The sequence below is a fragment of the Alexandromys fortis genome, unplaced genomic scaffold (genome assembly GCF_014885135.2).
Source record: "Alexandromys fortis isolate MF-2015 unplaced genomic scaffold, M_Fortis_MF-2015_v1.1 scaffold_1, whole genome shotgun sequence".
In the NCBI taxonomy this organism is placed as follows: Eukaryota; Metazoa; Chordata; class Mammalia; order Rodentia; family Cricetidae; genus Alexandromys; species Alexandromys fortis.
Genome location: NW_026067927.1, coordinates 3,455,902 through 3,482,477, shown reverse-complemented (window position 1 = coordinate 3,482,477; position 26,576 = coordinate 3,455,902). Strand labels below are relative to the sequence as shown.

At 51.4% G+C, this 26,576-nt stretch overlaps 2 protein-coding genes, 1 long non-coding RNA gene and 1 other non-coding gene across 6 annotated transcripts in view; 2 read left to right on the top strand and 2 right to left on the bottom strand.

The window, feature by feature from the left end:
• The window catches only part of Nlrc5 (NLR family CARD domain containing 5), a 78,376-nt gene extending 76,500 nt beyond the window's left edge, over positions 1-1,876 (bottom strand). For both annotated transcript variants that reach the window (XM_050143981.1, XM_050143982.1), the window contains exon 1: positions 1,749-1,876. The gene's annotated coding sequence lies outside the window, so the exon portion shown is untranslated. The remainder of the gene's footprint in view (positions 1-1,748) is intronic.
• Positions 1,859-17,123, top strand: LOC126502755 (uncharacterized). Its single transcript, XR_007592044.1, has 5 exons — positions 1,859-1,964; positions 9,315-9,417; positions 11,752-11,956; positions 13,419-13,586; positions 14,528-17,123. It is a non-coding gene; the product is annotated as an uncharacterized lncRNA (long non-coding RNA).
• Cetp (cholesteryl ester transfer protein) lies at positions 7,236-25,883 on the bottom strand. 2 transcript variants are annotated; one of them, XM_050143983.1, is made up of 16 exons: positions 25,723-25,883; positions 24,884-24,998; positions 22,131-22,265; positions 21,957-22,027; positions 21,662-21,749; positions 21,001-21,070; positions 20,789-20,849; positions 19,153-19,244; positions 17,915-18,094; positions 17,150-17,200; positions 13,319-13,486; positions 10,415-10,482; positions 9,801-9,834; positions 9,328-9,397; positions 7,938-8,023; positions 7,236-7,478 (listed from the first exon to the last, which is right to left on the bottom strand). In XM_050143983.1, the coding sequence occupies exons 1-16, from the start codon at positions 25,838-25,840 to the stop codon at positions 7,404-7,406; spliced, it is 1,482 nt and encodes a 493-aa protein (XP_049999940.1). In that variant the 5' UTR covers positions 25,841-25,883; the 3' UTR covers positions 7,236-7,403. The 2 variants fall into 2 exon arrangements, with proteins under 2 accessions (XP_049999940.1, XP_049999941.1); XM_050143984.1 differs by having other exon boundaries at positions 25,727-25,850.
• LOC126503097 (U6atac minor spliceosomal RNA) lies at positions 24,143-24,268 on the top strand. Its single transcript, XR_007592164.1, has one exon. It is a non-coding gene; the product is annotated as a U6atac minor spliceosomal RNA (small nuclear RNA).
• Positions 25,884-26,576: the final 693 nt, after the last annotated feature.

Sequence of the window (26,576 nt, the reverse complement as noted above, 5' to 3'; positions counted from 1 at the left end):
GCCACCTTCTGTCCAAATAAGGTTACATTCAGAGGCAGGACTTCATGTCTTCCTTAGGGGACCCAACACACAGTATAACAGATGGGAGAAGACATTTTGTTGGGTTCTCTTCAGAGGAAGGAGGGAGGTATGCTGGGGTGCAAGGACCCTGGTCAGGCCCTGCTGATCTCCAGCTAGTCAGGGGACAAGCCTAAGTAGACGGTCCCATCCAAGTTCTAGGCCTGATCACACTTAGCTTCTGAAAGCAGGCCGACCCTGGGCTAAGCAGACTATGGCATTCCCTAAGCTTCTGCAATTGTCCCATCAGGACCCAAGGTTCCTTGTTCTTGGGGCCAAGCACTATTTCTACTTTTGCTTGGTCAATCCATGAGACAAATTTTGAACTATCCATTATGCCTGTATTATAGATGGGAAATCAAACTTTCCCAGAGACGCAATTGTTAGCTCATGATCACTCAGCAAGGGCACAGGGCTGAGAGCCCCCAGGAGGTCCCCAGTCCAGGACAGGTGGGTGCTAGTTCTGGAGTCAAGGCAGGCAGGTGTAAACTCTGGGGACTGAGCTGAAGGAAGTACACAGCGGGGGGGGGGGGGGGGGCTTATGAACCCCAATCATCAGCTATCACGCTGCTCTGTTCTCTGGTGGGAGATCAGGCTTCCTGCGTTATTTCCGTGGTGCCCAGGACTCAACACAGGGTCTGATCTACCACCGAGCTAGAACCCGATGGTTTTCCAGGTTTCCTCGTCCCTTAGAGAGAAAGAGAGCGACTGGGAAAGAGAAAGCTCTGGGTATGGCTCGGCTACACACACCCATCTTTGCCATTCCCTGGCCTTTTTCCCAATCACGGGAGTCAATTTTCAAAATACCTTTTACACGCAAAGCCCCCCACACCATCTTTTTAAAAGAATCCCAACAAGACATGCAAACAGTACTGAAGACCTGGGGCTCTGCAGGACCCTCCCAAGTGGCCACTTCCGCAACTCCCAACTCCGACTTTTCTGAGTGAGAAAATGGTTTGAAACCCACATGGCAATGTGGCAGACCAGGAACAAAAGACTACCCAGACCTACTCTTGTACCTGGTAAGTTTCAGGGATCATTAGAAAAAGAGATGAAGACCTTAAAGAATAGTTGAGGGTTTTTTTTTAACGCAATATTCTATTTTTTTAAAAAAGATTCCTGTCTTTTTGGACACTCTGAGCTATTTCTGTTGAGATTCTCTATCGGACATTCGTTAGAAAACATAGCTGATGGGGGAAACCTGAGGTTGGCGACTGTTGGAGAATGGCAGGAGGTTTTTACGGCAAGCTTTTATGGCTCAGCCAAACTCTATATGTTCTACAAATGTATTAAGAAAGGATTTTCATTTTTGTATTGTTTTGTTTTGCTTTAGGCTGAAATTTCGGAATCGTAACAAACAGGTGGACTTCTGTGATTATTAATAAAGCAATGGAAATTGAAAAGGAAAAAAAAAAGCAAGGAAGGATGGTTCCAGTGGATGCCGGGTGTAGCCCCGGAGAAGGGGCGTACAGACATATGGCATATTCCCCAGACTGAGTGACTCCCCAACTTGCCACTTTCTATTGCCCCCCAAACTGCAGTGACTGACTGCATTTTGCTAAGCCACCAGTGCCCACCCACGCATCTGTCCATGTGTCCCCCACCTGGCCTCTGGCACCCCCTCCTCCCTCTTGGCAAGGAATCCGAACCCATAATCTCCATCCGCGCCCCCATCTGGGCAGGTAACTCACCGACTCGACGCCTGCTCCACCGCGCTCGGTGCGAAACTGAAAGTGGCCACTTAGCGCTGTTCGCTAGTTCATGGAACCCGCCGCGGCTGCCGAGAAATCACGTGGATTAAAAGTGCCAGTCCCAAAGCACTCGGGGAGGGTGCCCGGAAACCGCCGCAGCTTGGCGATCGCCGCTGAGATGCTGGGGCGTGCCACTGTGCCTGCCAGCAAGATGGGGTAAGGTGGGCATCCGCTGGGCTGTGGGTGGGGCCAGGGCGCCGCAGGACCCGCACAGTCCTTTCCTCGCCTCCCCAAAGACTTTAAAGGAAGAAGGCAAGAGAAGCCACTGAGCAAAACTTCGTGGAGTTGGGTCCTGAGTCCTGACTTCTGGCTCCAGTGCGCTGCAGGATGACAGCTATTCATCACCGGAGACCTGGCCTGGACAAGCAAGGTCTCCAGCTGTGTCCGCCAGGCCTTGAAGAGCCACAAGTCAAAGATGCAAGGGTTGCTTAATTAATCCACAGAAGAAAGCTGGGGCGCAGAGCGGAGGCGGGGGGATGGGAAGAGGTGGGCTGTGAGGAAGGGATTACAGGGCCAGGGTCCGTCTTGGAAAGCCGCTGGCCCTGGCTCTGTTCCAAGTTCTACATACTGCCCTGCCTCTCTTTTTTATATTTTTTTTATTAATATTGTTTTTTATTTTTATTTTATTTTTTATTTATGTATTTATTTTGGTTTTTCGAGACAGGGTTTCTCTGTGGCTTTGGAGCCTGTCCTGGAACTAACTCTGTAGACCAGGCTGGTCTCGAACTCACAGAGATCCGCCTGCCTCTGCCTCCTGAGTGCTGGGATTAAAGGCCTGCGCCACCACCGCCCGGCTTTATTTTTTATTTATTAAATATTTCCACCTCCTCCCATCCTCTCATTTCCCTTCCACTCCCCCACTCCCCCTCCCTCTCCAGTCAGGGTGCCCTGCCTTGTGGGAAGTCCAAGGCCCTCCCCCCCCCCTCCATCCAGGTTCTCCTGCCCTGCCTCTTGTCCTTGTCTCAGAACAGGAGGCCAGGCTCTTCCTGAGGATGGCTCTGTCTTCCATATGGGGGAATCTCTGTGATGTCCCACAATGACTTTCCCAGACTGTTCTGAGGAGGAGTGGTGAGACAAGGATGTCACGTGAGCACTGATGGCAGGGTCAGGAGCACAACCGTCACAACTAACCCCTCAGGCTCAAGTCCTTTTTTAGTGCTTGCTCCATCACCCAAGGCCAGTGGTTCTCAACCTTCCTAAGGCTGCGACCCTTGAAGACAGTGAGTTCCTCATGTTGTAGTGACCCCAGCCATAAAATTATTTTCATTGCTATTTTATAACTGTAATTTTGCTACTGTTATGAATCACATGTAAATATCTGATATGCAGGATATCTGATATATACATATATATATATGTATGTATAACGACCCCTGTGAAAGGGGTCGCGACCCATAGGTTGAGAACCACTGCGTAGACCAAAAACCCTAACTCCTGAGTCTCAGCTCTGGTACCTGCCTGGTAGCAGACAATGACAGTAGCACCTTCCCATTCCTCCGTGAGAATGGAGGACCAGAAGTTACAGCAGGTGTAACATGTACCTGAAACTTAAAAAGCTCCTCTTTTGGGTCTTGAATTCCTGTGACCTCTAACCTCCTCCCTTCCAGGACCAAGCCAGAAATGCAGAACGTTTTTGATGGGCAGAGCAGGTGATGTTATTTTTCAGTGATTACCTGGATGTCACTCCCAACTTTCCCACTCCTGCCTGGTGTACCTCTAACGCCTTGATTTTAGCCAGCCTCTGATTCCTGTTGTCAGATGGGAGAGGTTGTCCCGACCTATGGTACATGGCAGGATGTCTGCTGTATGTGTGAAAGGAACTACCGTCAACAGTAGGACGCAGCTCCTATTTCTCCAGCCATTCCCTGTTGCTGGACCCATGCCTTTCTGTGCTGACAGAGGGGTGTCATGGACACAGACAATTGGCCGCGACCCAGAGAGACAAACTCAGGCCGTATTTAGATGCACTTAAATCCGCAAAGCCCCGTGGTGGGGGGAGCAGGACAGAGGTTAACATCTTGTTAACCACAAGGAGAAGATCCAGAGAGGTCATGTGAGAACTGCCTAGTACCCTTTCCACTCCTGCGGAACGAGGTCTACTAAGGAGGGTTTGGGAAAAACTGTTTTCCCAGACTCCCTCTGTTCCGCTTGTGTTATAAGTCTTTATCCTATGAGCCAAAGTGCTGCCATCTTTATGAGACCAGAAGGATACAGGGAAGGTCATTGAACCTTTACCTGAGTTTCTGGCCACTCCCCCCAGCCACTTGCAGGAAATTCTACCCTAATTAATTGCTTGAGGTCTCTAGAAGGGGAAAGAGTGTACAGACTGGGGAGAACTAGGAGAGAAGGCTTTTTCTGTGCAGCTGTGGGGAAGACATCGTCCATCCTGGGTAAAGACTTTTGCAGTACCGCTTTGGGGTCACCCGTGCTCTGTAAGTAAACCCAATAAACTCGTCAGTTCTGCATGGTAAATGTGATGAAACAGAATTTTGCTTTGTGTTGGGAGTTCAGGAGGAAGGGATAGGCGTTGTTCACATCTCCCCAGGGAAAGAGTTCTCACAACACCCCAACCAATAGCCTGAGACCTCCATCAATGCCAGGTTCCTTTGGCCAAAGTGTACACGGTCCTTCTGTGGCGAAGCTTACATGGCTATATTCTGTATATGAGAACTGGCCCAAGGGGATAGGAAAATGGAGAAAGGTGAACAGTTTACTGGAGACTTACAGATAAAAGTATTTCTTGGGGTGTGGGGGGGGGAGTTGGAGAGATGGCTCAGAGGTTAAGAGCACTGGCTGCTCCTCCAGAGAGGTCCTGAGTTCAATTCCCAACAACCACATAGTGGCACCCAACCATCTCTAATGGGATCTGATGCCCTCTTCTGGCATAAATATATATAATACTTCTTTAAAAAAATATCCCTCGGGTGACTGTAAGGCAAGTGGGTCCCCACACCCCAAGGAGGTAGGAAGGGTCCCTTGGGTCCAGCCTGGGCCAGGGCTGTTCAGATCTTTAGTGGTCAGCCCACACAGAGCTTCTGGACTGGGCGTGGGGTGAGGGGGTAGGTTTGTGAGAAAGTCTGGCTGTTTTCTTCTGTTCTGACAAGCCTCTGCTCTCTGGGCTACCATTGATACTGCTACATGATCTCTTGGCACCTTTTGGTGAGCTGTAAGTGGTCCCCGACCCCCAGAACAGACCTGGAGACCTGTTCTGCAATGACAGAGGATACTGGGGGCTACATCTGCCCCCATGGCTCAAGGATGTGTTCCAGGGTCCCAGCAAGTGTGGGGCTTGCAAGAGTGACATTCTAAGGGACTTATCAAAATGCCCTTAGCAATGCAACGAGTTCTGAGCAGGGGAGGGGGTCTGCCTCAGTGGCAAGTTCTTCTGGTTTTGCTCTGTGGCTTTAAGGGAAGGCCTTAGGCTTTTGGGGGCCCCTTAAGGGAGAAGTTTGTTCCACTGGCTTCTAACTGGTTGTTCTGCCCTAGAGGACAACGTTGTAAAGCCTGGAATTCCCTCTACATGCAGGTACAAACACACATACATACCTGCACACATGATGAACACATTGAGTCACAAATGCATACACACATGCATTCTCAAGAAGTCAAGTATACTTGTCTCACAGTAAACTTCATAGCGTTTTCTAGAGGCTGGAAAGACCAGTGATTCTCAACCTTCCTAATGCCGTGACCCTTTAACACAGTTCCTCATGCTGTGGTAACCCGCAGCCATAAAATTATTTTGTTGCTCCTACGTAATTGCAGTTTGCTACTGAGCAGTGTCTCAGTTCCGAAGACCATTGGAAATATGCATTTCCCAATGATCATGACCCACAGGTTGAGAACAGTTGTCTTAGACTGTGGTATCAGAAAGACACTGTGTCAACTCCCAGTAGAAAAAAAACAGGCACAAGAGGCACAGATGGAGGGGACAGAAGACAAGGGTGGCCCAGCTTTCTAGCGGTCTGTTCTGGGGGGTCACCCGTCCATTCCCGATTGATCAGGAGCTCATGACCCTTCAGCCGAGTCTCTTGAAAAATGCACGAATCCCCCTTAAGTGGCCAATTGCTTCCCAAAGGCTCTGCTTTTCAATATGTGTGTTCTGAGGGGTGTGAGACAGCAGGACAAACCATCCCCCTGGGTCAGGGTAGTGGCCATGCCCAGAGAAAACCTTCCACGATGGAGATGGAAGAACCCTCTGTACTAGAGCTTAGGGGCAGGGAGGACAGGGAGGCTAGAAGTCTGCCCAGGGAACCTTCTCTTTGGCATCCTCTTCTGTGGGAAGCCAGACCTCTACAAAGTCCCGTGCTCCCTACCACCTTGGATTCTCCATCCACTTGGCTTTCTACCTCCCCCACCCTGCCGTGTGAGAACCACATGGCACAGGGGATGAGTCAGGAGCTCCATTTGGACTCAGGAAGGAAGCTAGTCAGAGGAGGGCTTGGGAGCTTTGATGGTGGGGAACAAAAGGTTGTCAACCTTCATACTTGGGGGGTGGGGGACCAGGATGGGAGATTCTCTTCCCTGACCAGCGTGTGGCTGTGGGATGCATGTGCCCAGGGATCTAGGTCCAGTCGCAGGCTTCTGCAGAGCAATCAGCATGACGACAATGATTGAGGCCAGGGAACAAAGCGATTGCTGTGTCACTAAGTTAGGGAGTGAACGAACGCTTCCAGACCCCTCATGACCCCTCTGGCTCTAGCACCCTTTCTCATGCGGCTCCTTAGTAAGTTCCTGCTCAGCCCTTAAGATGTGACTTAAGTAGCCCCTCTGCCCCTGACTCCTAGAAGATGAAGGTGTATGTTCAGGTATGGCTTCAGCCCTGGGTGTGATCTTCCCTGGTATGAAAGCCTGCTACAAAGTAACTCAGTCAGGGTTTGAGTGCTTAGCCAATAGGAACTTTCTTTGTACCCTGTAGGGGGAGTGGAGACCTGCTAGCATGGAGTGCACCCTCTGCGGACCCTGCTGACATCTCGGGTGGGGTCCCTGCTACTTTTGTGGCACCCCGGGGTATCAATGTGACAAGTCTGCCATTGTGACATTCTTCCCCCCAGTCTCCGAATTCTTCACATCCCCCAGCACGTTACCTTCCCTATCCTGTATCTAGATGGAGTATGCGCCTTGCTCCTGCAGAAATGGATGGGTGTGTTATATATGCCTTGGCCACTTGGTGTCCCTCGGGCTTCCAGTCTGAATCAAGGTTGGTGCACGCAGTGCACACACACCATGTGAGATAGGAAAGCAGTTGCTAAAGGGTGGGGGCGATGTCAACATATTCCACAGAGGCTGGCTCTGGAGAGCTGCAAGCGGGGGCACCTACCACAGGGCACTGTCACAGATTGGCTTGGCACATGGGCATAATGGGTGAGATGTGTCCCTCCCATCCTCTGCCCCCTTGTTCCCCTTCCCAAGAAGGACATTCTCAGATCCTGCACAGAGCATTTAATGGCAGCAGCCTTAATAACTGGGGAAGCAGGGATCCAGTCCCCATCTCCTTGCCCTCTCTGAGCCACACACGAGAGATGCCAGCATTCTGATGTTCTGGTTCCATTGCAAGCTGGGCACACGATTCTGATCCCAGCCCTGCCACACCTCCTAGCTCAGGCTCTGCAGGAAGTCCACCAGCAGGTGCTCTGGGAAGCCGAAGTCCATCTGCAGCAGCAGGAAGCCCTGCAGGAGACAGGGGCAGGCTGTGCTGGCTCCTGAGCCACCAGGAGAGAGATGCTTTCTAATAGCTACCAAACACTCTGAGTCTAGAGTCATCTGAGAGAAATCTCGCCCAGGACTGGCCTAGATCAGGTTAGCATGTAGACATGTCTGGGTAGGGAGTGGGGCACTGTCTTGATGGTTAATTGATGTAAGTTGGCTCAGCACTGGGTGGGTAGTTCCAGGCTAGGTAAAACAGTTACCTAAGCATGGGCTTGAGTGGCCCAGCAAACAGCATCCCTCCAGGGTTTCTGCCTCAAGTCCCTGCCCTGACTTCCCCCTGTGATGGGCTGTAAACTGAAATCAAGCTCTCCTCCTCCGAGCTGCTTTTGGCCAGTGTTTTATCCCAGCGATAGAAATCAAATGTGAACATTATCTGACTGTCTGTCCAAGAGATGGGGCTATGGACGACTCCATACGCACATCACGAGTGATGATCTCGGGGTTGATGATGTCGAAAAGGTCCAGGCCTTTGCTGTTTATGAGGGTTGTCAAGGCCACTTCCAGTCCTAGGCAGGGGAGGGAGCCAAGTCAGCTTTTTTTGGGGAAGCAGGACCCAGCCCCAGGCCCAGGTTGGAGCATCTAGGTAGCCCCAGAGGGAAAGGCTGGCACTGGTGGTGTTCTGTGAGCCTCTCTCAGTCACGCTGCTGCAGCTGCCTCTCCCTAGTGGTCACTCCTCATACCCAGAGCTTCTCCGTACTTTGCAGCCACACAGAAAATCTCTCCATCCGTCTATTCCACTGCCTGTGATTCATTTGTTTTCTAGTTTCTAGAGTACTGGGATTGAACCTGGGGCCTCACAGTACTGCTCCCCCCCCCCCCCCCCCCCCCCCCCCCGCTCTCTCTCCTAGGTCACACTAAGTTGCTCAGGCAATACCTGAACTTGCTCCATAACTCAGACAGGGGTTTGCTCTTGTGATCCTCCTCCTGCCTTGGCCTCCCAGATAGATGTCACGACAGGCCTGCCCTATCATATCCAGTGTTCCTATAGCTTTAGCATAACCATATTGGTGGGGGAAACTGAGGCTGAGAAAGAGACCAGACACATAGTTTCTCTTCTTTCTGTGTCTACCAAAGACGTGCAGATAAGCAGATATTCAGAGTGAAGGTGCAGCCGACTATGCCTCCTTGTGTGGACGGGAACACAGTTCCTCACAGGGCCTCTTTTAAGGTGCCTTCTATACACCCCTGTGTGAGACGCTACCATTGGAGTCGCTACAAATGATCAGAGATCCTACAATGTCAGGGTTCGCAGGTAATCTGGGGATCAGTAAATCTCATTTTATAGGAAGGGAAACTGAGGTTTATCCTGGACTCCCACTAAGTGGCTACCTCCAGCTGTCAGGATTTTTTTTCCTGACATATCCAGTTGCCACTGGGAGACCTGTGTTCTTATTTTTATTTTATCTTTTGCTCTTTTGAGACAAGGTCTCTCTACATAGTCCTGAGTGTCCTGGGACTCATTATTCAGACCAGGCTGACCTCAAGCCCAAGAAGATCTACATGCTTCTACCTTCCAAGCACTGAGATTAAAGGTGTGCACCACCACACCTGGCTGAGAACTGGGTTCCTAAAGTGGGTTTAGCCAACAGCGAGGAGGCAGAGACAATGCTGTCAGTGAGAGCCAGAATCAGGGGTCTGTGGATCTGATCGCATTACACAGTGCCACCTGGGAAGAGACTGCGGATACCCAATGGTTTGAGAGAAGTACTTTGGGCTCTGCTTGGGAGGGCTCTCTGCAATGAACAGTCTAGAAGTGGGAACAAGGTAAAGCCAGACAGCCACCCCATCCTTTCCTAGGCCCCGCACTTACGAGACATGACCTCGGGGACGCCTACTGTGGAGACCAACAACTGCAGGAAGCTCTGGATGGACTTGGAGCTCTGTCGATCAGAGGCCCATGGTGAGTGTTCTTCAGATCACAGAGGTGACCATGAGGCAGATGGCCACAAAGCCTCAACACGCACTCATTCGCATGCCCATAAGAATGTTCATCTGAACCCAGACGCTCTGCTCCTTCCCAGAGGTCCCTTCTAGGTGATGGCTGTTATCCCATTCCACAGAAGGGAAACTGGTCCCCAGGAGAGGCTACCTATCCAGCACTCCCCTGCCTTCTAATTTAAGTCTCCTCTGATCAATCCCATTTCTGCAAAAACAATGTTCCATCTGGTAGAGAGCAGGAGAAAAGTTACACAAGAGACCCAGGAGGGTCCTATTGCCCCCCCCCTTTTTTTTACATCCTCCACCTGCTTTTCCCCAGAACTTATTTCTTCCAAGACTACCTACCTCAGCCATGTTGGAGGTAGTCTTTGGTTTAATCCTGAGTCAAGAGAGAGGAAGAGAAAGACATGGAAAGTGAGAACGACTTCATCTTAGTCAAACATGCTGACATATACCCATAACCTAGCACTCTTTCCTAGACAGCTTGGGATATACAGCGAGATCCTGTCTCAAAAAAGCAATGGCGTGAAGCATAACTCATCCGTAGAACACTTGCTTAGCACACCAAAAGCCTCCAGCTTCATCCTCAGCACCCAACCACAGATACAAAGAGCAAAGGGGGAGGGGTGGAAATCTAGTCCTGCTTCGGACTGCAACCACAGCATCCTCCTTTCTCCTTGCTCCTCTCTTATGCCCAAGGCCTCTACCCTTCAGAACCCCCTCTCTCTCTATTTGCCTTCCAGCCACCCAGCCTTCGCACAGGTCAGGCCAGGCCCTCTCTCCACACTGATGCTTCTTCCTTCTGATACTGACACTGGGGAGGGCTCTTCTCTCCTCGAAGATACACCTAAGTTCTCAAAGGAACCACCCACAGACCTCCACCACCCCACCCAGGTCCTAGCCCCGGGTTAAGACATGCTTGCCGAGTCCACCCTCTTCCCCCAAGCCAGAAGACATACTGGAAATCCACAAGGCTTAAGGAGAGCTTTTTCTTAGAGTAGGAGGCCTGAACGGTAGCAACAATATCCTGGGGAGAGAAAACAGAAGCTCTGAGCCGGGCCCTCCTGGAAGCAGAGCTCTCTACTCTCTGCCCTGCACAGAGAGGCATGAGGAGCAGGGGGTCCTGAGGAACAATAGGAGCAGGCTGAGCCACTGGTCTTCTGAAAACTAATGGAAGGTTGGAGGCATAGCTTAGTGATAGACGGCTTGCCTGGCCTGCCCCAGGTTCCACCCTCAGCACTGCAGATGGAAATAAAACACAAACATGAGTCATGAAAGAAAACATGAATTTACAGGATAAAAAGCCAGCAATAGCCTCTGTGGTGTCCGGAGAGCAGAAAAGGACTTCAAAGAGAAGAACTAAAAGAAACTATTTTAGAGAGTTAACTAAGATGGCAATATGAGACATTTTTGCATCAAATGCATCCTATAAAGCAATGGTTTAAAAAAAAAAAACAGGAGGTGATGACACACGACTTTAACCCCAGCACTCAGGAGGCAGAGGCAGGTGGGTCTCTGTGAGGTCGAGGCCAGCCTGGTCTACAAGAGCTAGTTCCAGGACAGGCTCCAAAGCGATAGAGAAACCCTGTCTCGAAAAACAAAACAAAAAAAAGTTGGGGATGCTGTTGGGGAGGTGACTCGGTTGGTGAAGTGCTTAGAGAGCAAACATGAGGAGCAAAGTGATCCTTAGCTCCCACATTAAAAGCAGGGCCTGGAGCTGGGTGGTGGTAGCATGTGCCTTTAATCCCAGCACCTGGGAGGGCAGAGCTAAGAGAATCTCTGGGGCATGCTATATTTGCAAGCTCTAGATTCAGTGAGAGACCCTGCTTCAAAAAATAAGATACAAGCCAGGTGTGGTGGCATACACTTTTAACTCCAGTGCTCTGGAGAGAGAGGCAGGCAGATCTGTGGGTTCTAGGCCAGCCAGAGCTATATAGTGTGACTCTTTTCTCAAAAACCAAAACAAACCACCAAAAGAAAAGGAAGAAAATGGCGTAGAGCGGTAGAGAAAATACCCAGTGTCACCTCCAGCATCTGGGTGTGCGCACACGTGTGCACAAGGGAGCACATACATATGAATGTACCACATAAACACAGATGAAGCGGGGCGGGGGTGGGGTGGGGGTAAGGCTGGAGGAGTTCTGTCAGGGAGCATCTGCCAAGGACGCACAGCTCCTGAGTTCCACAGCCGAGGAGGGGATTGAAAAGGCAAAAGTGAAGAAAGTTGCCCAGCACCTGCGGCTTTGGATGTAGGACCCTGGTCCTACCCACACACCCAACTGCTTCTTCCTGGTAGGTCTGAAATGACCAATCACCAAGACTTTCGCAAATCGCTTCCATCCTCCACCTCCAAAGCATAGCCATCCTTCAGGAGAGCTGAGGCGTCCTCTGCAAGCAGCCGGATGTGTTTGCATTTTCACACTCTGGAGATCCAGGACCCTGGATAGCTGCATCTCCAGGACTGTTCCCTTGGTCAGGAGCCCCAGCATTAAGAACAAGCAGTGAGTTGGAAATGTGTGTGTGTTTATTTCTCTGTGTGTCTGTGTGCATGTCTGTGTCTGTCTATGTGTGTGCATGCATATTTCTCTGTGTGCCTGTGTGTGTGCACGTCTGTGTATGTCTGTGTGTGTATTTCTCTGTGTCGCTGTGTGTGTATTTCTCTGTGTGTCTTTGTGTGTCTGTGTGCATGTCTGTGTCTGTGTGTGTGCATATTTCTCTGTGTGTCTTTGTGTGTGTGTGTATTTCTCTGTATGTCTGTGTGTGTATCTGTGTCCGTGTATGTGTGTCTGTGTATGTGTGCACAAGTGCACCAAACGTTTAAAATTTCATCCCTTTTTTGTTTATGTGGTGTGTGTTCATCCGTGTGCAGGACATTATGAACGTGGCAGGCCAGAGAATAACCCCCACCCACTGATTTTCTCCTTCTGCTGTGTGGGTCCCAAGAACTGAACTGAGTCGTCTCTTTGGCCTAACTGAAGTACTTTTATGAGATTAAAGCATATAACTAAGGAGTTCGTTTGTTGCTGTTTTTGAGGAACTTGTCAGAAGGAAACCATCCGTCTCCATGGAGATGGGGTGCGGTCCTGGGCCCTGGGCCTGTGTGTCATTGAGCTTCTTCTTTCAAATGTCAGCATTTCTGTGATGGGCTTCACTACTTTTGCCTTTAGGATTTCGGGGGGGGGTTGATTTGGGGGTGTGGTTTTTTCCCAATCAGGGTCCCCTATTAGCCCAGGATTATCTTTAATGCACAGTCCTAGCCTAGCCTTCCAACAGTGAGATTACAGGAGTAGACATCCTGCCTGCTATCTTTAGAGACTGAGCTACTAGAAAACACTGAGGAAACCAGACTAACCCTCAGCGCCTTCATTACAACTATCCTAGCATCCGCGCTCATGTTTCTGAGTTTATGAAAAGTAGCCACTCAGAGGGGGCTTGGTCACCAGTCCTGGCCTTGTTTTATGTGGCTGTGACACAAGGAGAAATGCCAGTGTGTCCTTGATTGTGGTGCCACCCCTGACCTTACATGGGACTCTCAGCAACAAGGCCAGCACGTACACACACTATGCTTTTTTCCTAAAACCCACAACATGGGAAACAGGAAATCCATGTGGTCTTAGAGGATGCGGACAGGGGCAGATGGTGACAGTTTGAGACCTAAATGACAAGTGTCTGTGTGTCAGTACTCCGCTTAGGGGAGGACCAGTAAAGCTGGAACATCTTGTCGACCACCTCCTAGCTCAGGTCCCACAGTTTTGATGAACATGAGCCATAGGTAGGAAACAGTGAATCCCGGCAGAGGTGGTAGAACGAATCAGTAGATTTAGACAGCGGCCAGTGGTCCAAACCCCTGCAACTCATCTCACCTCTTCGAAAGTGTGAGCCACGGAATCTTGCCCATCCTTGTGTGGGAAGATAAATTCCATCACTACAGGAGAACTGACCACGACACCTTTGTTCTGGCAGGAGATTGTGGGCCTCCTCGGGCAGTGGACGGTGACTGTGCCGGGGCTAGTGAGGAAGCCACTTAACAGCTGTGGAGAGACGGGGATCCCATGGAACAGAAGAAACCATCAGAAGGGCTGTGGTTACTGCCCTCGGAGGCTAGAGGGATCAGACTGGCTAGAGTCCCGGGTGAGTATAAACAGCTCAGGGCAGTGGCTCAGGCTCTGAGCTGCACCTCAATACTCACTTAACAGTGACACGGCAAGACATTAACGCTTGGCTGGAGAGATGGCTCAGCAGTTAAGAGAGCTGGCTGCTCTTCCAGAGGACCCTGACCTGATTCCTAGCACCTACATGGGCTCACATCAGTCTGTGATTCCATTCCAGGGGATCTCACTCCCTCTTCTGAAATCTGTGGGCACCAGGCACATATGTGGCACACATACAAACATGCAGGGAAAACACTCACATACATGAAAGTAAGTATACATTAAAAATTAGAATAAGTTAAGACTTTTGCCCCCCCCCCACACCCTCGGTTCTGTTATCTGTATGGGGGACAGCAAATACTGCTGCTTCTCTGCCACCTCCAGGGGCGTGGGAGGGACGCAGTCACTCAGCTTTGTGGGCCTCACTTTTCCCAATCTGTGAAATAGGGGTGACAGCAGTGAGGAATAAATGAGATCGCCAACATACAGAGCCGGGAGTGGGTCCTACGGGGACCCAGGAGAGGTGACGAAAAGAATAAAGAGGTGTTTTTTGGGGGGGAGGGGTTGGGGGATGGGAGGGTTGCCTTTTTTTAAGCCTGGTATGGTGTGGCACATGCTCGTAATCCCAGCACTCAGAAGGCAGAGGCAGGTGAGTCTGAGTTAGAGGACAGCCTGGTCTACAGAACGAGTTCCAGGACAGTCAGAGCTACACAGGGAAACCCTGTCTAGAAAACACAACACACACACACACACACACACACACACACACACACACACACGAGAGAGAGAGAGAGAGAGAGAGAGAGAGAGAGAGAGAGAGAGGGGGGGGGGGGGGGAAGAAGGGAGGAAGGGGGGGAGGGGGGGACTTTAACAGCCTGCTGTTGTTTCTAATGATATTTGTGGGAACCTTGCTAACTTCAGCTCTGATCAGGAACTGGATTCAAGCAGAGAGCCAAACACACCTGGACTCTACCAGCAAAGCCCAGCATTCGTTCTAGAATCCCCAAACGAAGCGTGCAATTACAATTAGAGTATGTGAAAGGGGAGAGGGACCAGGCCCAGGGTACAAGAGTCTTGGACAAAGGATCTGACTTAGACCAGGAGGTGGGAGAGGCCCACCCCATAGACGGAAAAGAATCAGATGGGGGAGGGGGGAGGGAGGACGGAAGAGCCAGCAAAGGCCCTGTGGGTTGAGCTTTGCTCAAGCAAGGAAGGCAGGGGGCAGATCAGCTGAGCAGAGCTGCAGAACCGGCAGCCAATGGGACTGGGCCAGCAGCTTCTCCCAAATGCACCACTAGGCCAGTGAGTGCCCCAAATAAGAATCTTTACCTAACACAAAACTGAACTCAATCCTAGGTTCTGGAGACAGGCTTTCTGGGGACCCAGCTGAGAAGTGAAGCTGGGACTCAGCTGAGGGGTGAAGCTGTACGCAGCGAAGCCCCGGGACACCGTAGAGGGTATGGCACTGAGGTGCGCGTCCCTGAGCTTTGGTGTTCTCTGAAATCGGTGAGGTGTACAGCTGGGAGCAAGACATTTCCTGTCTGTGGAAGAAATACTGAGACTACCCTCACCAAAGGAAACCACATGGAGGAAACCACATGGAGGTTCAAGTGGCGTAGAGGTACAGACAAGAAGGGCCCAAGCGTGGTGGTGAACACTTGCAATCCCAGCGGCAGCAAGGTCAAAAACCGGAGAGCAGCCTCGGCTACATGCAAAATTTGAGGCTAGCACGAGCCTTCCCTATGGTGAAGCCCTGTCCTCAGACAACAGCAGCGACGATAGTAGCCACACCGGAAGTAAACAGAGCAAAGCGCAATCCGTGAAAGCCAGGATTGAAGGATGCATTTGTGATTCTGTCTGGCAAGGTGCAGGACTTCCTGAGCTGAACATTTAACATAAATACATACCGCATCATGCTTTCCCCCTCAATTTACAGAACCAAGCCTCGTCTGGCCTGGGTTTGACTTACTTTGCTCAAGGAGATTTATGTATGCTTTGTTGCTGCGCGTGGAATTGAGTTAAATTAATTAGCAGCAGAATAGTTTCCACTAGATTGTGCTACGCTTGAAGATGCCTAAAATAAACCCTCAGGGACAGATACCAGAAGTTTGTACCAACACCGGCTACTGAGTTGTGTTGAACTGAACTGTCTCCTTGCCTCCCGCGGCTCATCTCTCTGCAGGCTGTTCCTGTTGAGGTTGCAGAGACCCCTACAGTAGCTGGGCCTGGGGTTGGGAATGGGAACCAAGAGAAGTGGACAGACTAACTCTACAGTAGCGTGGATGTCATGATGGCGCTTTGGGGTGGGGATGAGGGAGGACAAATCAGAGGTTTGCCTGTGTTCTGAGTTGCATCTCTGGAAGGAAGAAGCAGCCTAGGCTGGGAAGGAAAGACAGGAATTTCAGAAAGGAAGAGCTGTCACTGCTAGGCCTGGAAGACACCCAAGGAGGAGCAGGAAGGAGGGGGTGAGTTGGGACAGCAGCAGAAGGGAGCTCTGATGGGGCCACTCTGGGAGAAGCAGTTACAGAGAGTTGCTGAGTTTGTGGAAAGGGAGGTGGCGGGAAGCTGGGAGAGCTCCTGGAAAATTTAGGGTGGTGTGAAAATACCCAAGCAACCACCACAGTGGGTGGGTGAAGTGGGATTTCCCTCTGTATGCTGTGATTACCATTAATGAATAAAGAAACTGCTTTGGACCTATAGCAGGGCAGAACTTAGCTAGGTGGGGAAAACTAAACTGAATGCTGGGAGAAAGAAGGGTGGAGTCAGAGAGAAGCCATGTAGCCCCACCAGAGCCAGACTTTACCCAGTAAGCCACTGCCACATAGCAATACACAGATTAATAGAAATGGGTTAGATTAATATGTAAGAGTTAGCCAGTAAGAAGTTAGAGCTAATGGGTCAAGCAGTGATTTAATTAATACAATTTCTGTGTGATTATTTTGATTCTGGGTGTCCAGAATGAACAAGCAACCTCCCTCCAACAGGTGGGGAGTGAGTCCATGAAAAGGCTGGAGGAGTTTACCCAGACAGGGCTTTGGTCCCTTCAAGATTAGGGCCTTGCCTTGAGAAACAGGTTTATAGATATCATCACCGCTCAGCAGAGGGAAAGCTGTGACGTTCAGAGAGCACACTCTGAGGCTGGGTCCAGAGTCAGTAGTGAGTAGTCACAGCCTAATGTCCAGGCCCCCTGAGAGAGCCTGGCGCTAATCCTGGGTTCCACCCTCCACCCTCTACCCTGTGGACTCGGTATGAGCAGGGGTACGGGGTATAATCTTTAGAGTCATCATGGCTCACAGGCTGCCCTGTCATTCACTAGGCTGTCCAGTGGGAGAATGGCACTCAGAACAACGTCTGGCTCTCAGGGCTCTACGAAGTTCCAAATGAGATGATAGGTAGACAGCCTTAGCTCAGACTGGACACCCAGGAGCTTGTCCTTGCTCATATGTGTGTCCCCATTGCTGAGACTGGCTGGGGATAGGGGAGCTCCTGAAGTAGGGGCAGGGTCGGGGTGCATAAGCCAAACCCCAAGTGACAAGAACTTACCTCCGGAACAATTTCCCGCTTAGGGTTGAAGTGCCAAGTCTCTAGCACTGCCTACAAGAGAAAGGTGAGTGAGGGTGGGGTTACTCCTCAGAAAGACACTTCAGGCTTCAGGTGTGGGGTGCAGCGTCCTGGATTGGACCCCTCCTGAAACTCAACCCCCAAATTAGATCAGGGAAGGGTATAGTATAAGAAATCCTGACCTAGCTGGAGGCTTGTGACACCCAGGCTGCGGGACCTTGCGATCTTCCCTGTAGGAGCCCAGTTCCCCCCCCCCCCATTAATTCACAGGCAGGTGTGGGCTGTAAGCCAGCTAAGCAGCCATGGAAGGTGCTGGCTTGTGAGTCACCTCTTAAGCTGTCGAGGACAAGCTACCTATCCTCTCAGGCTTCTTTGGATTTCTTATTTTTGGCTGAACGCTTTTGCATACACAGAGTGGCAACCCTACTCACCTGCAGCCAGTGCAACAAAAATGGCGGCAGCAGCGATGCTAACAGCAGGTAATTTGCACAATCACGATGTGTCAAAAATATCTATAATTACATCTGCCTGTCTACTGTTTCATTGATCAGTGACTCTTATACACCATGCATAGTGGGCACCCAAAAAAAATGCTAGAATATATATTATGGCTGCAGCTTCGGTGGTTCATGGCTCCTCTGACCAACACTCAAAGTTCCCTTTAGGCTCTCCCCAACCCTGGGTGGGGATGAATGCATATAGACCATCACACACATGGTTGTCCCAGCAGTCCAACCTGCCCCTTACCCCGAGCTCAGCCTCTGCCAGGTTGAGTTGGAGGCGACCATCCTGGAAGGCGACTTTGGCTAGGGAGTCGAGGACTTGCTCAGAGAACCAGAAGTAGAGCATTCGGGTGTCCCCCAGCAGCGTGGGTGAGAAGGAAGGGAGGGGGCGCACCTCGGAGATGTTCTTGTAGATGAAATGGCCCTGGAAGAAACTGGTATACTTGGTGCTCTTCTCCTTAGCCCTGCCAGGCTCAGGAGCCGGGCTCAGAGCGTAGAGCAGAGCTTTGGAAGGCAAAGCGTCTAGTCGAAGACAGACGGGGAAACTGAGGAACACCTGCATTCAGCGGCTGCAGCTAAAGTGCCCGATAGGCTCCTAGCACAGGGTGAGGCGTCAGGTGGGCTTGGTCACCACTTCCCAGGCTGGCACTCCACCAAAGATGGCAGTTAGAGCAGCTGGACCACGGTCTCTATGTTCCTACCCTGGCTACCAGCCCTGTGCCTTCAGGGAGCTGACAGTCCACAGCCACTAGCCCCAGTCAACAGAGTAAGGAAGATGAGCCACTAGCAGTTCGTGCCCACTGACAACAGCCACCCACATGTGGTGGAGGGTCTTCATGGGCATCCACACCCTCCTGAAGTGTTCCTTTTGGTCACTTTCCCAGGGACAAGCCCCCTTGGAGAGATGACTGGTGACTCTCAGAGTTCTGTAACACCCAGGCCTTAGTCAGGTTCACAGTTCCATGGAATGACCTTCTCAGCTAGGTGACCACGTGATTGAGGCCAGGCCCGTAGGGTGTGAAAACAGTGGGTGTAGTATTCAGTCACAATACAGCTGTGTTGTGCACACCGACACATCAGCCAGACACATCTGCATCGGCCAGAACTCCCAGGCCGTTCCCTGAGGAGGCTGATTAGCTGGGGGCGTCAAGCTGTTCTCTTGGGTCTCTGTTATAATAGTACGACCCATGTCTCAGGTCATAGAGGCCCAGGATTTTTGTCAGATCTTACCAGGGGCGGTGGCTACCCTAACTGTTCGGGGGGTCAGAAGGCAAACATTTTGTAATGGAGTCAGTGCTGAACAGGGGATGAGGCACATGGACCGAGGTCCAGCTTTTCTGTCCATGTCATAAAATGTCTTACAGATGTGTAATGAGGGACACTTGACTTCCATAGAATAAAAGTTAGGGGAAGGAAGTGGAGGGTAAGGACCAAACCCAAGAGTACAACAGGAGAAGTCCTGCCCCCTCCTAACGTGCCTACCTTATGATGGGACTCAAGGTAGGTGGCCGTGATGACGGGTGATCTCGTCAAGGAAATGTCCACCCCGATGTCTCCATCTGAGAGGATGTTGGCTGTGGGGAAGCAGGGGTCAGACCTGTGGCTGGCCCTGGTTGAGGGGTTCTTTGCTCCTAAATGCTTCAGAGAGAAGCTCCCCTCTGTGGAACAGTCCCAGAGCCAAGGGTGGACCCTATTTTACTCTTTTCTCTCAGTGACTGTCTGGGCAGCTTCGTGCTGAGGAAGGCCTTGGGGCAGAAGGGTTCAGAGTTCAGGCGCAGGCTGTAACCCCAGGCCCAAACTGGGAGTGGCAACAGCTGATGATGACCTAACCCTTGTCCTCCCCTCTGAAGACGGCACCTGTCTCAGGGCTGTGTTCATTTAATTCATTTGTGCAAAAGTGTGAACGAGCGAGCAAGCTTGCACACTGTGAATGATTCTAATCTTTCTTCTGATCTTCTCCCACATCCAAGAGGGGGCTACAGCTGACAAAAACCACTGATGCATCTGCAGTCCCCAGGGGCTCTGTAGCCACTAGTCCCCATTAGTTGGTATGGAACCCTGGCCTCCCAGCCCAGCTGAGCTCTGTGTCTCTGTCCCACCTCCACTTCTCCCTGATGGACAGGACCACCCCGTGTTTCACAGAAGCAGGAAGGCTCCTAATCCAGGTTTCCCCCGTGGTGGGGAAGGCAGTTGGCTCTCCCACACTGTGTGGCTACTCTGCATCCTAGACAGAAGGCTAGGATGCTGCCCAGGACACCTGGGGCTGTGTGGAGGTCTCCCCTCCTAAGTCATCCTTCAGAGGTCCCCACTTGACCTAGAGCTTCGCTGCATTTATTGCCCTTATTCAGGGAGCAAGGACTGTGTGGCCAGGCCCAGTGATCAATTGCTAAAGGACCAGCTGTTTGAATCCTCTCCTCCACTTCTTACTTGGAGTGTGGGGAGTGTCCTGTCAGCTTATAAACCAGTCATCCTTAGTAAGACAGGGCTAGGAGGACTGCCTAGCTAGAAGCCGACTGTTAGTGAGAAGTAGGTCACTAACGGTGGCTCTGTCTGTTGGTACCAGACAGGGCAGGACTGCCCAATCCTTACAGTATCCAGTCCTCTCTCTCTGTTCCTTCCAGTGACATAGGAATGTCCTTACAGGGCACCACAGTCCCAATGGTTCCTTCCATGTTACACAGCCTCGTGGGAGCTCCCCCATGGCTCTAAGCCTGGTGGGAAGGTAAGGTGAGATTGCAACTCCCTCGGTGAGATCTCCTTCTCACCATTCATTATTTTCTGCCTAATGCGTAGTTGCTGCTGCGCTTAGCCTTGGGAGAACGGGAGGCTGATAAATCTAGTTGTGACAATAAGCATTGGCAACGGCCCAGCTGTTGTCTTGTATTTTTTGAATTCCCATTTGTTTTTCAGTCAATTTCCTTGCTACCCTGTGGGGTAAGATGTTGTTATCATCTCTCCATTACCAACAGGGAAACTGAGTCTCAGAGGTTCAGTGTCTTACGCAAGGTCAGCTTAAAAAGTTGTACATCCAAAAGGAAGTGCCTCTCGGGTCAACAAAAGTCACATAAAGGAGTGTCTGTCCCGATGTCCCACAATAAACCACGAGGACAGAACTCACCAGCCCTGGTCTGGACAAAGTCAGCCATGATGTTGGAGATGACGTTGATTTCCTTGCAGACCTGGAGCAGACAGCTCAAGCTGTTTATCAGGCAGGCGAAGAGGCCAGAGAAGAGGCAGGCAGTACCTCTTTCTAGCTGTGTCTGAGCGGATGCACTGGGAATGAGTCGGGTGGCAGGTTCCCAGGCTCAACACTGGTCTGGCTTCACCTACCTGTGCCTTCAGGACCAGCTTCAGGGTGAAGGAGATGATATTTGTGAACAGCTGCTTGATCCACCCAGGCCTGAGGGGACCAAGCATCACAGTGGGTCTCCACGTAGTCACGCGCATGCTTTGGGCACCTACTGTATGCTGAGCAGCATCCAGGGCTGCCCTGCCCTGGGAGTCCTCCAAGAGAGCTCAGGAAGTAGACATGAGCATCCCCACTTCACAGCAGAGAGCACTGAACTCAGAAGGCCTGGAACCCAAGTGTCAACCCACTGCTACGGTAGGCTTTCCCTGGAGGACCCACTTCCTGTCTATCACACCTTTACCTTCCATGCATGTGGGCATGCTGGAGTCTGCATCCATGCATGAACCCATTTGCTGAAGGGCTGAGAGATGGCTCTCTCCAGTGCCCAGACACCAGCTCCCCTCTGCTATCCACACTTGTTATTGATTGGGATCCTGGGGCTTCTCTGAACCTTGCGATCCTCTCTGTGCAATGAGCTTAGAACGCTCTTTATCCCATAAAGCATTCTCAGCAAATGGAGCTGTTGCTGTTGTTGAATTTTAAGGGCCCACTAATGGGAAGGGACTGGAAATGACATCTCTGAGGAGGGGACGCACTAACAGGCTGGGGAATAAGAAGGGGTTCCCGGAGATGGTGACTTACTCGCGCTCGCCTTGGAGGTGCAGGAGCAGCTTATGGAAGGAGATGGAGCAGTCAGGGGCATTAGTCCTCACACTGCCAGAATCACAGGCTGCAGAGAACCCAACACCCATGAAGGCAGCCTGGGCTACCGGCCAGCACCCATGGGCAGTCAGGGAGCCAGAAGCTGGGCCAGCTCTGGGCTTCCTGTCCCACAAGCTTTCCTAGCTTGTCCCTCCAGAGGCCTCAGAGCACCCATCTCTTTGGTCGTCCATCCCTGAGCCTGGCCCCTCCCATCTTCCCAGAGGAGCCAGCATACTCAGCTGCGTGTTGATCTGGAGGTCGATGGCTGACTCAATCTCAAAGTCGACGGACTGCTCAATGTTCAACCTGCAAAAAGCCAGGGCCCAACACCCTCACTAAAATGTCCCTGTGCTCCTTTATTGTCACGGGGAAGCCAGCAAGTGGTTCAACAGCTACTGGGAATGCTTACCCCCAGGCGCCCTTGTAGCCATAGTTCAGGGTCCCCTTGAAGGTCGCGGAGGCATTCTGAATGAAGACATCCACAGAGCTGGCCTCCACCAGCTCCACCTGGCTGCTGGCAACGGCCAGGTGGCTGATCTGGATGCTGTGAGGATAGATGATAGTAAGGAGGGGCACTGTGGGCAGGAAGGGGCTGTCCCTGCCTCGCCACAAGCTCAATAGGTCCTGCCCCGTCCTACTGTCCTGGTGCTAAATGCACCCCAGAGTCAACTCCCAGGAACCTGGGTCTCCAGAAAAGCACCCAAAGGTGCTCCTCACTTTGCCTAAGAGGCTGGGGAGGGTATAAGACTGGAAAAAAGACCCCCCACTCAAAAATTACCTCCTAATCCACAGAGGGGATCGTGCAGGTGTGGGGACTAAAGTGTGAAGGACTCTAAGTCTCCCAGATGGAAGTAAGTTAATCACAAGTCCCACTGTTAGACAGTGGGAAGGGGAGGCAAGAGTCTCTCACTAAACCTTTGTTTAGTGATGAAGAGTCTCTCATCAATTGTCTAGACTAGTTGGCCAGTGAGCTCCAGGGATCTTTCTGACAGGTTGTGTTGGATAGTTTTATGCTAACTTAACACAGGCTAGAATCATCAGAGAGAAGGGAGGCTCAGCTGAGAAAATGCCTGTCTAGAAAAACAAAACAAACAAACAAACAAAAAGACCAGAGTATGTAAGCCCATAGGGCATTTTCTTAATTAGTGATTGATGAGGGAAGGCCCAGGCCATTGTGGATGACGCTATCCTTGGACTGGTGGTCCTGGATTCTGTTAGAAAGCAGGCTGAGCAAGTCATGAGGAGCAAGTCTGTAAGCAGCACCCCTCTGTGGCCTCTGCATCAGCTCCTGCCTCTAGGTTCCTGCCCTGACTTTCTTCATTAATGGACTATGATGTGGAAATTAAGCAAAATAAACCCTTTCCTCCCCAAGTGCTTTTGGTCATGGTGTTTCGTCTTAGCAATGGTATCCCTAACTAAGACACAGGTGCATGCCCCCTGTATTGGCTTTTTTCCATGGGTACTGGAGATCTGAACTCATCTTCTTGCATGTGTGGTAGGCATTTTACAAACTGAGCCATCTCCCCAGACCTTTCCTTCCCCATTACATTTTATTCTGCTCCCTTCATAGACAACAGGGTGAAGAATCCCATTGAACACAGTGATTTCGGCCACAGCCAATCTCCAATCCCCGATCCCCTACTATCTAGCCTTGCTTGTGTGGGCAACACTTTCATAGAAATGAAATCTATTCTCCGGCAATCCGGTCTGGACTGCTGCTAATGTGTTAAAGCTTCTGTCTGTCTGTCTGTCTGCCTGTCTGTCCGTCTCTGTCTCTCTCTCTCAACGGGGTTTCTTTGTGTAGCCCTGGCTGTCCTGGAACTCGCTATGTAGACCAGGGTGACCTCCAATTCACAGAGATCATCCTGCCTCTGCCTCTTGAGTGCTGGTATTAAAGGCGTGTGCCACCACCTCCCAGGTAAGGTAGTACCTCTTTTAACAATTCCCAGGACACTGCTTGTTGTGACACAGGACACGGATGCCATTGTCCTCGTTATACAGAAAGACAAACTGACACTCCAGGTCAAACAGAGCCCTGGCTGCCTCTGTGTCCCTCTCACTCCACCTGGAGGTGTCCTCAGAGTGTCATTCCAGCACGGCCAGCGCCCCCTAGTGGCTCTAAAGAGGGGCAGGTTCCTGTTCCAACACAAGACTGATCATTGTACTGGGTCTGTTTTAGGGGTCTGGGGAAGAGAACGTTGGTTTTAAAATAAAGATAAGGTCCAAGAACAGTGTCTTCCTGGGTTTGGGGCCTTAGACACATTGAAAGCTGAGTCCGAGGAGCTGAGCTTACAGCTCAGTTGTGCCTGCTGCAGTGTGTGTAGCCTAACCCCCGTTTGCTTTTTCTTATTTGTTAAAGGGGGGCCCTTAGGGAGATGCAATCATGAAAATGTAAAACACAGCTTAAAAAGCATCAGGACCGAGTTGTATGGAAGGAGAGAAGGTTAGCACTCCCCTTGACAAGGACGGAAGAGGCCCTTGGGCCTAACAACGCACATTCGGATAAGGCACTGCCACCTCCTTCGTGGCACCTAACTGCTGCTTTTTGACAGTTGTGTGGCTTGAGCAGTCTGTGGGGCCACTGGCAGTGGGACCAGGATTTATCCCTAGTGCATGAACTGGCTTTTTGGAGCCCATTCTCTATGGAGGGATACCTTGCTCAGCCTAAATATAGGGAGGGGTGAGGGCCTTGGTCCTGCCTCAAAGTGATGTGTCAGACTTTGTTGACTCCCCATGGAAATCCTTACCCTCTCTGAGGAGTGGATTGCGGGGGGGGGGGGGGGGAATGGTGGGAAGATTGGGTGGTGGGGAGGGAGGGGGAACTGCGATTGGTATGTAAAATGAGAAAAGATTGTTAAAAAAAAATCAAGCCCACAGCCTGATCTCGGGCCTGACTATGATCCCAGTCAAGTCAGAACAGTCTGGCCAAGAAACCTCAGTGTGCTATCTCTCTGCCTTATCCCTCTAGCCCAGCTGAAAGAGGTTTTCGAGGCCCGACTCCCACAGGGGCTGCTGTGGCTTGTGAGTTCAAGCCAGTTGCTCTGGGGTCCCCTACACTTGGACAAATTGAAAGCAGGGGAGGGCACATCAGGTCGGAGCATCATCCCTGGGTCCACAGGGTGTCCCAAGTCCTTCCCCTTCAGCCCCAGCCCCGCCACTCACTTGTGCAGACCATATGTGACTCGGCCAAGGAGCATCATGGACCTCTCCCCCTTGATGTCTGGGTAGGAGGCCCTCTGGAAGGCTGTCTGGAGGACCTTGGCTGTCTCCTGGTTCACTGGAAGGAGAGCTGAGTGAAAGGCTACGAGCTGGGCACGCCTCACCTCCCATCAGCTGATCCCAGACCACTGTCTAGCCTCTCTGGGAGAGGCCCATGTCCCCGAGAGAGGCCTCTGGGTGGGAACTGAGGTGGGGCGGGACTCAGGAAACACAGAACTTTCCCCCAGATCCTGTTCTTACCCCAGGCTAGACTTCCCAACACGTAGGAGCTGCATGATTCTGGCCTAGCTCCAGTGGTCCCAGACCTCTGGCTCCCAATAAGATTAATATGGAATATTCTGTGTAGAGAACACAACTTAACCTCCCTACATCCTCACCAGGCTGAGTCCCAGAGAACACAGGAGAGCTGAGGTCACACGGCAGTTGAGGACAGGTGCCTGACTCTGGCCAGAGTTGGGCCACTATCACCAAGGACACATAATCCCCAGCTTTGCCCCGAGCCTGATTTCCCCAGGTTCTCTCAACTGCAGACTGACTCAGGGTCCTCAGAAAACCATGCATTTGGCTCCTTGAAGTCTAGCAGGGACCAACAACTTTGATCTTGAGTGTGCAGTCAGAGGAGAAAGGCGAGCCCTCGTCACAGCTCATTCCTTTCCTTCTCCCTATTTTCTACACTTCCCTCTCCGCCCTCACCCCCAAGCTGCCAGGGTACGGCCCTACTCCAGTACTGACTTCTGACCCCAGCAGATGTCCCTACAGGACAGAGATAGGCAGGCACTTACACACCAGAAGGGCAGACTTGGTGATGCGGCACACAATGCCTGCCTCATACGAGGTGCTGGTGGAGCAAGCACAGGCATTTCCTAGCAGGGCCAGGCTCAGGAGCGTGACAGCTAGCATGATGCCCCGGCAGCAGTGGCCAGTGGCCTGGCTGAACAGCCTGCACGCCTATATATACACGTGTTTGCCCAGCTCCCATGAGCTTCTTCCGGGAAGCAGCGGTTTTCTGCCTCCAAGGGTCCACCTCTTTCCTGCCTAGCACCTCTGACCTCCTCTGGGGTCAGCTCTGGGTCTTTGACCGGGGGCTCCCCACCCTTTGCTCATCCGCCCTTGAACACCCGCCACCCTCCTGTGATAATACTTCCTTTCATTTCATCCCCCTCCAGCCTCAGATGAGGACATCTAAACTTTATCTCTCACTTATCATAAATAGAGAAGCCAGAATACAATGGCCATTAAATAGTGGCTTCAAGCTCTTGCTGGAGCCTGCTGCCCACAGTGACCTAAGCTGGAGGTTTGCTGCTGCATGGCAAAAAGGCAGATGGACTTCTTGCCTGGTAGGGACCTGAGTCCCAACCCCTCCTTTGCTGTATTCTGAAAGATCAAGAACCTCTGGGAGTGTGACAGTAGCTTCCTGAACCAATCAAACTGTACCACAGTACCTCACACTGCCTTCCATCCCCTCATGCTTGTATAGCCTGCTCTTTGGGATGCTCCAGTTAATGAACTCGGAGTTCAGTTCCTTATACCCTGATAGTCTTGAGGAAGAGGAAAAGGCCCAGAGAGGGAGGGGAGCTGGCACAGGTCACATAGCAGTTGGTGACAGCTTTTTCTAGGCATTCAGGTCCTGGGTCCA

What these genes read in the sequence shown, in the direction of transcription:
- Cetp (XM_050143983.1), bottom strand. Translation starts at nt 25,840, where the DNA reads ATGCTAGCTGTCACGCTCCTGAGCCTGGCCCTGCTAGGAAATGCCTGT. An exon ending in TGGCAGAGGCTGAGCTCGGG is followed by an intron (nt 17,201 to 17,914) that starts GTAAGGGGCAGG and finishes TTTCTCTTGTAG; the next exon opens with GCAGTGCTAGAGACTTGGCA. An exon ending in AGCGGGAAATTGTTCCGGAG is followed by an intron (nt 13,487 to 17,149) that starts GTAAGTTCTTGT and finishes GTCTCTCCACAG; the next exon opens with CTGTTAAGTGGCTTCCTCAC.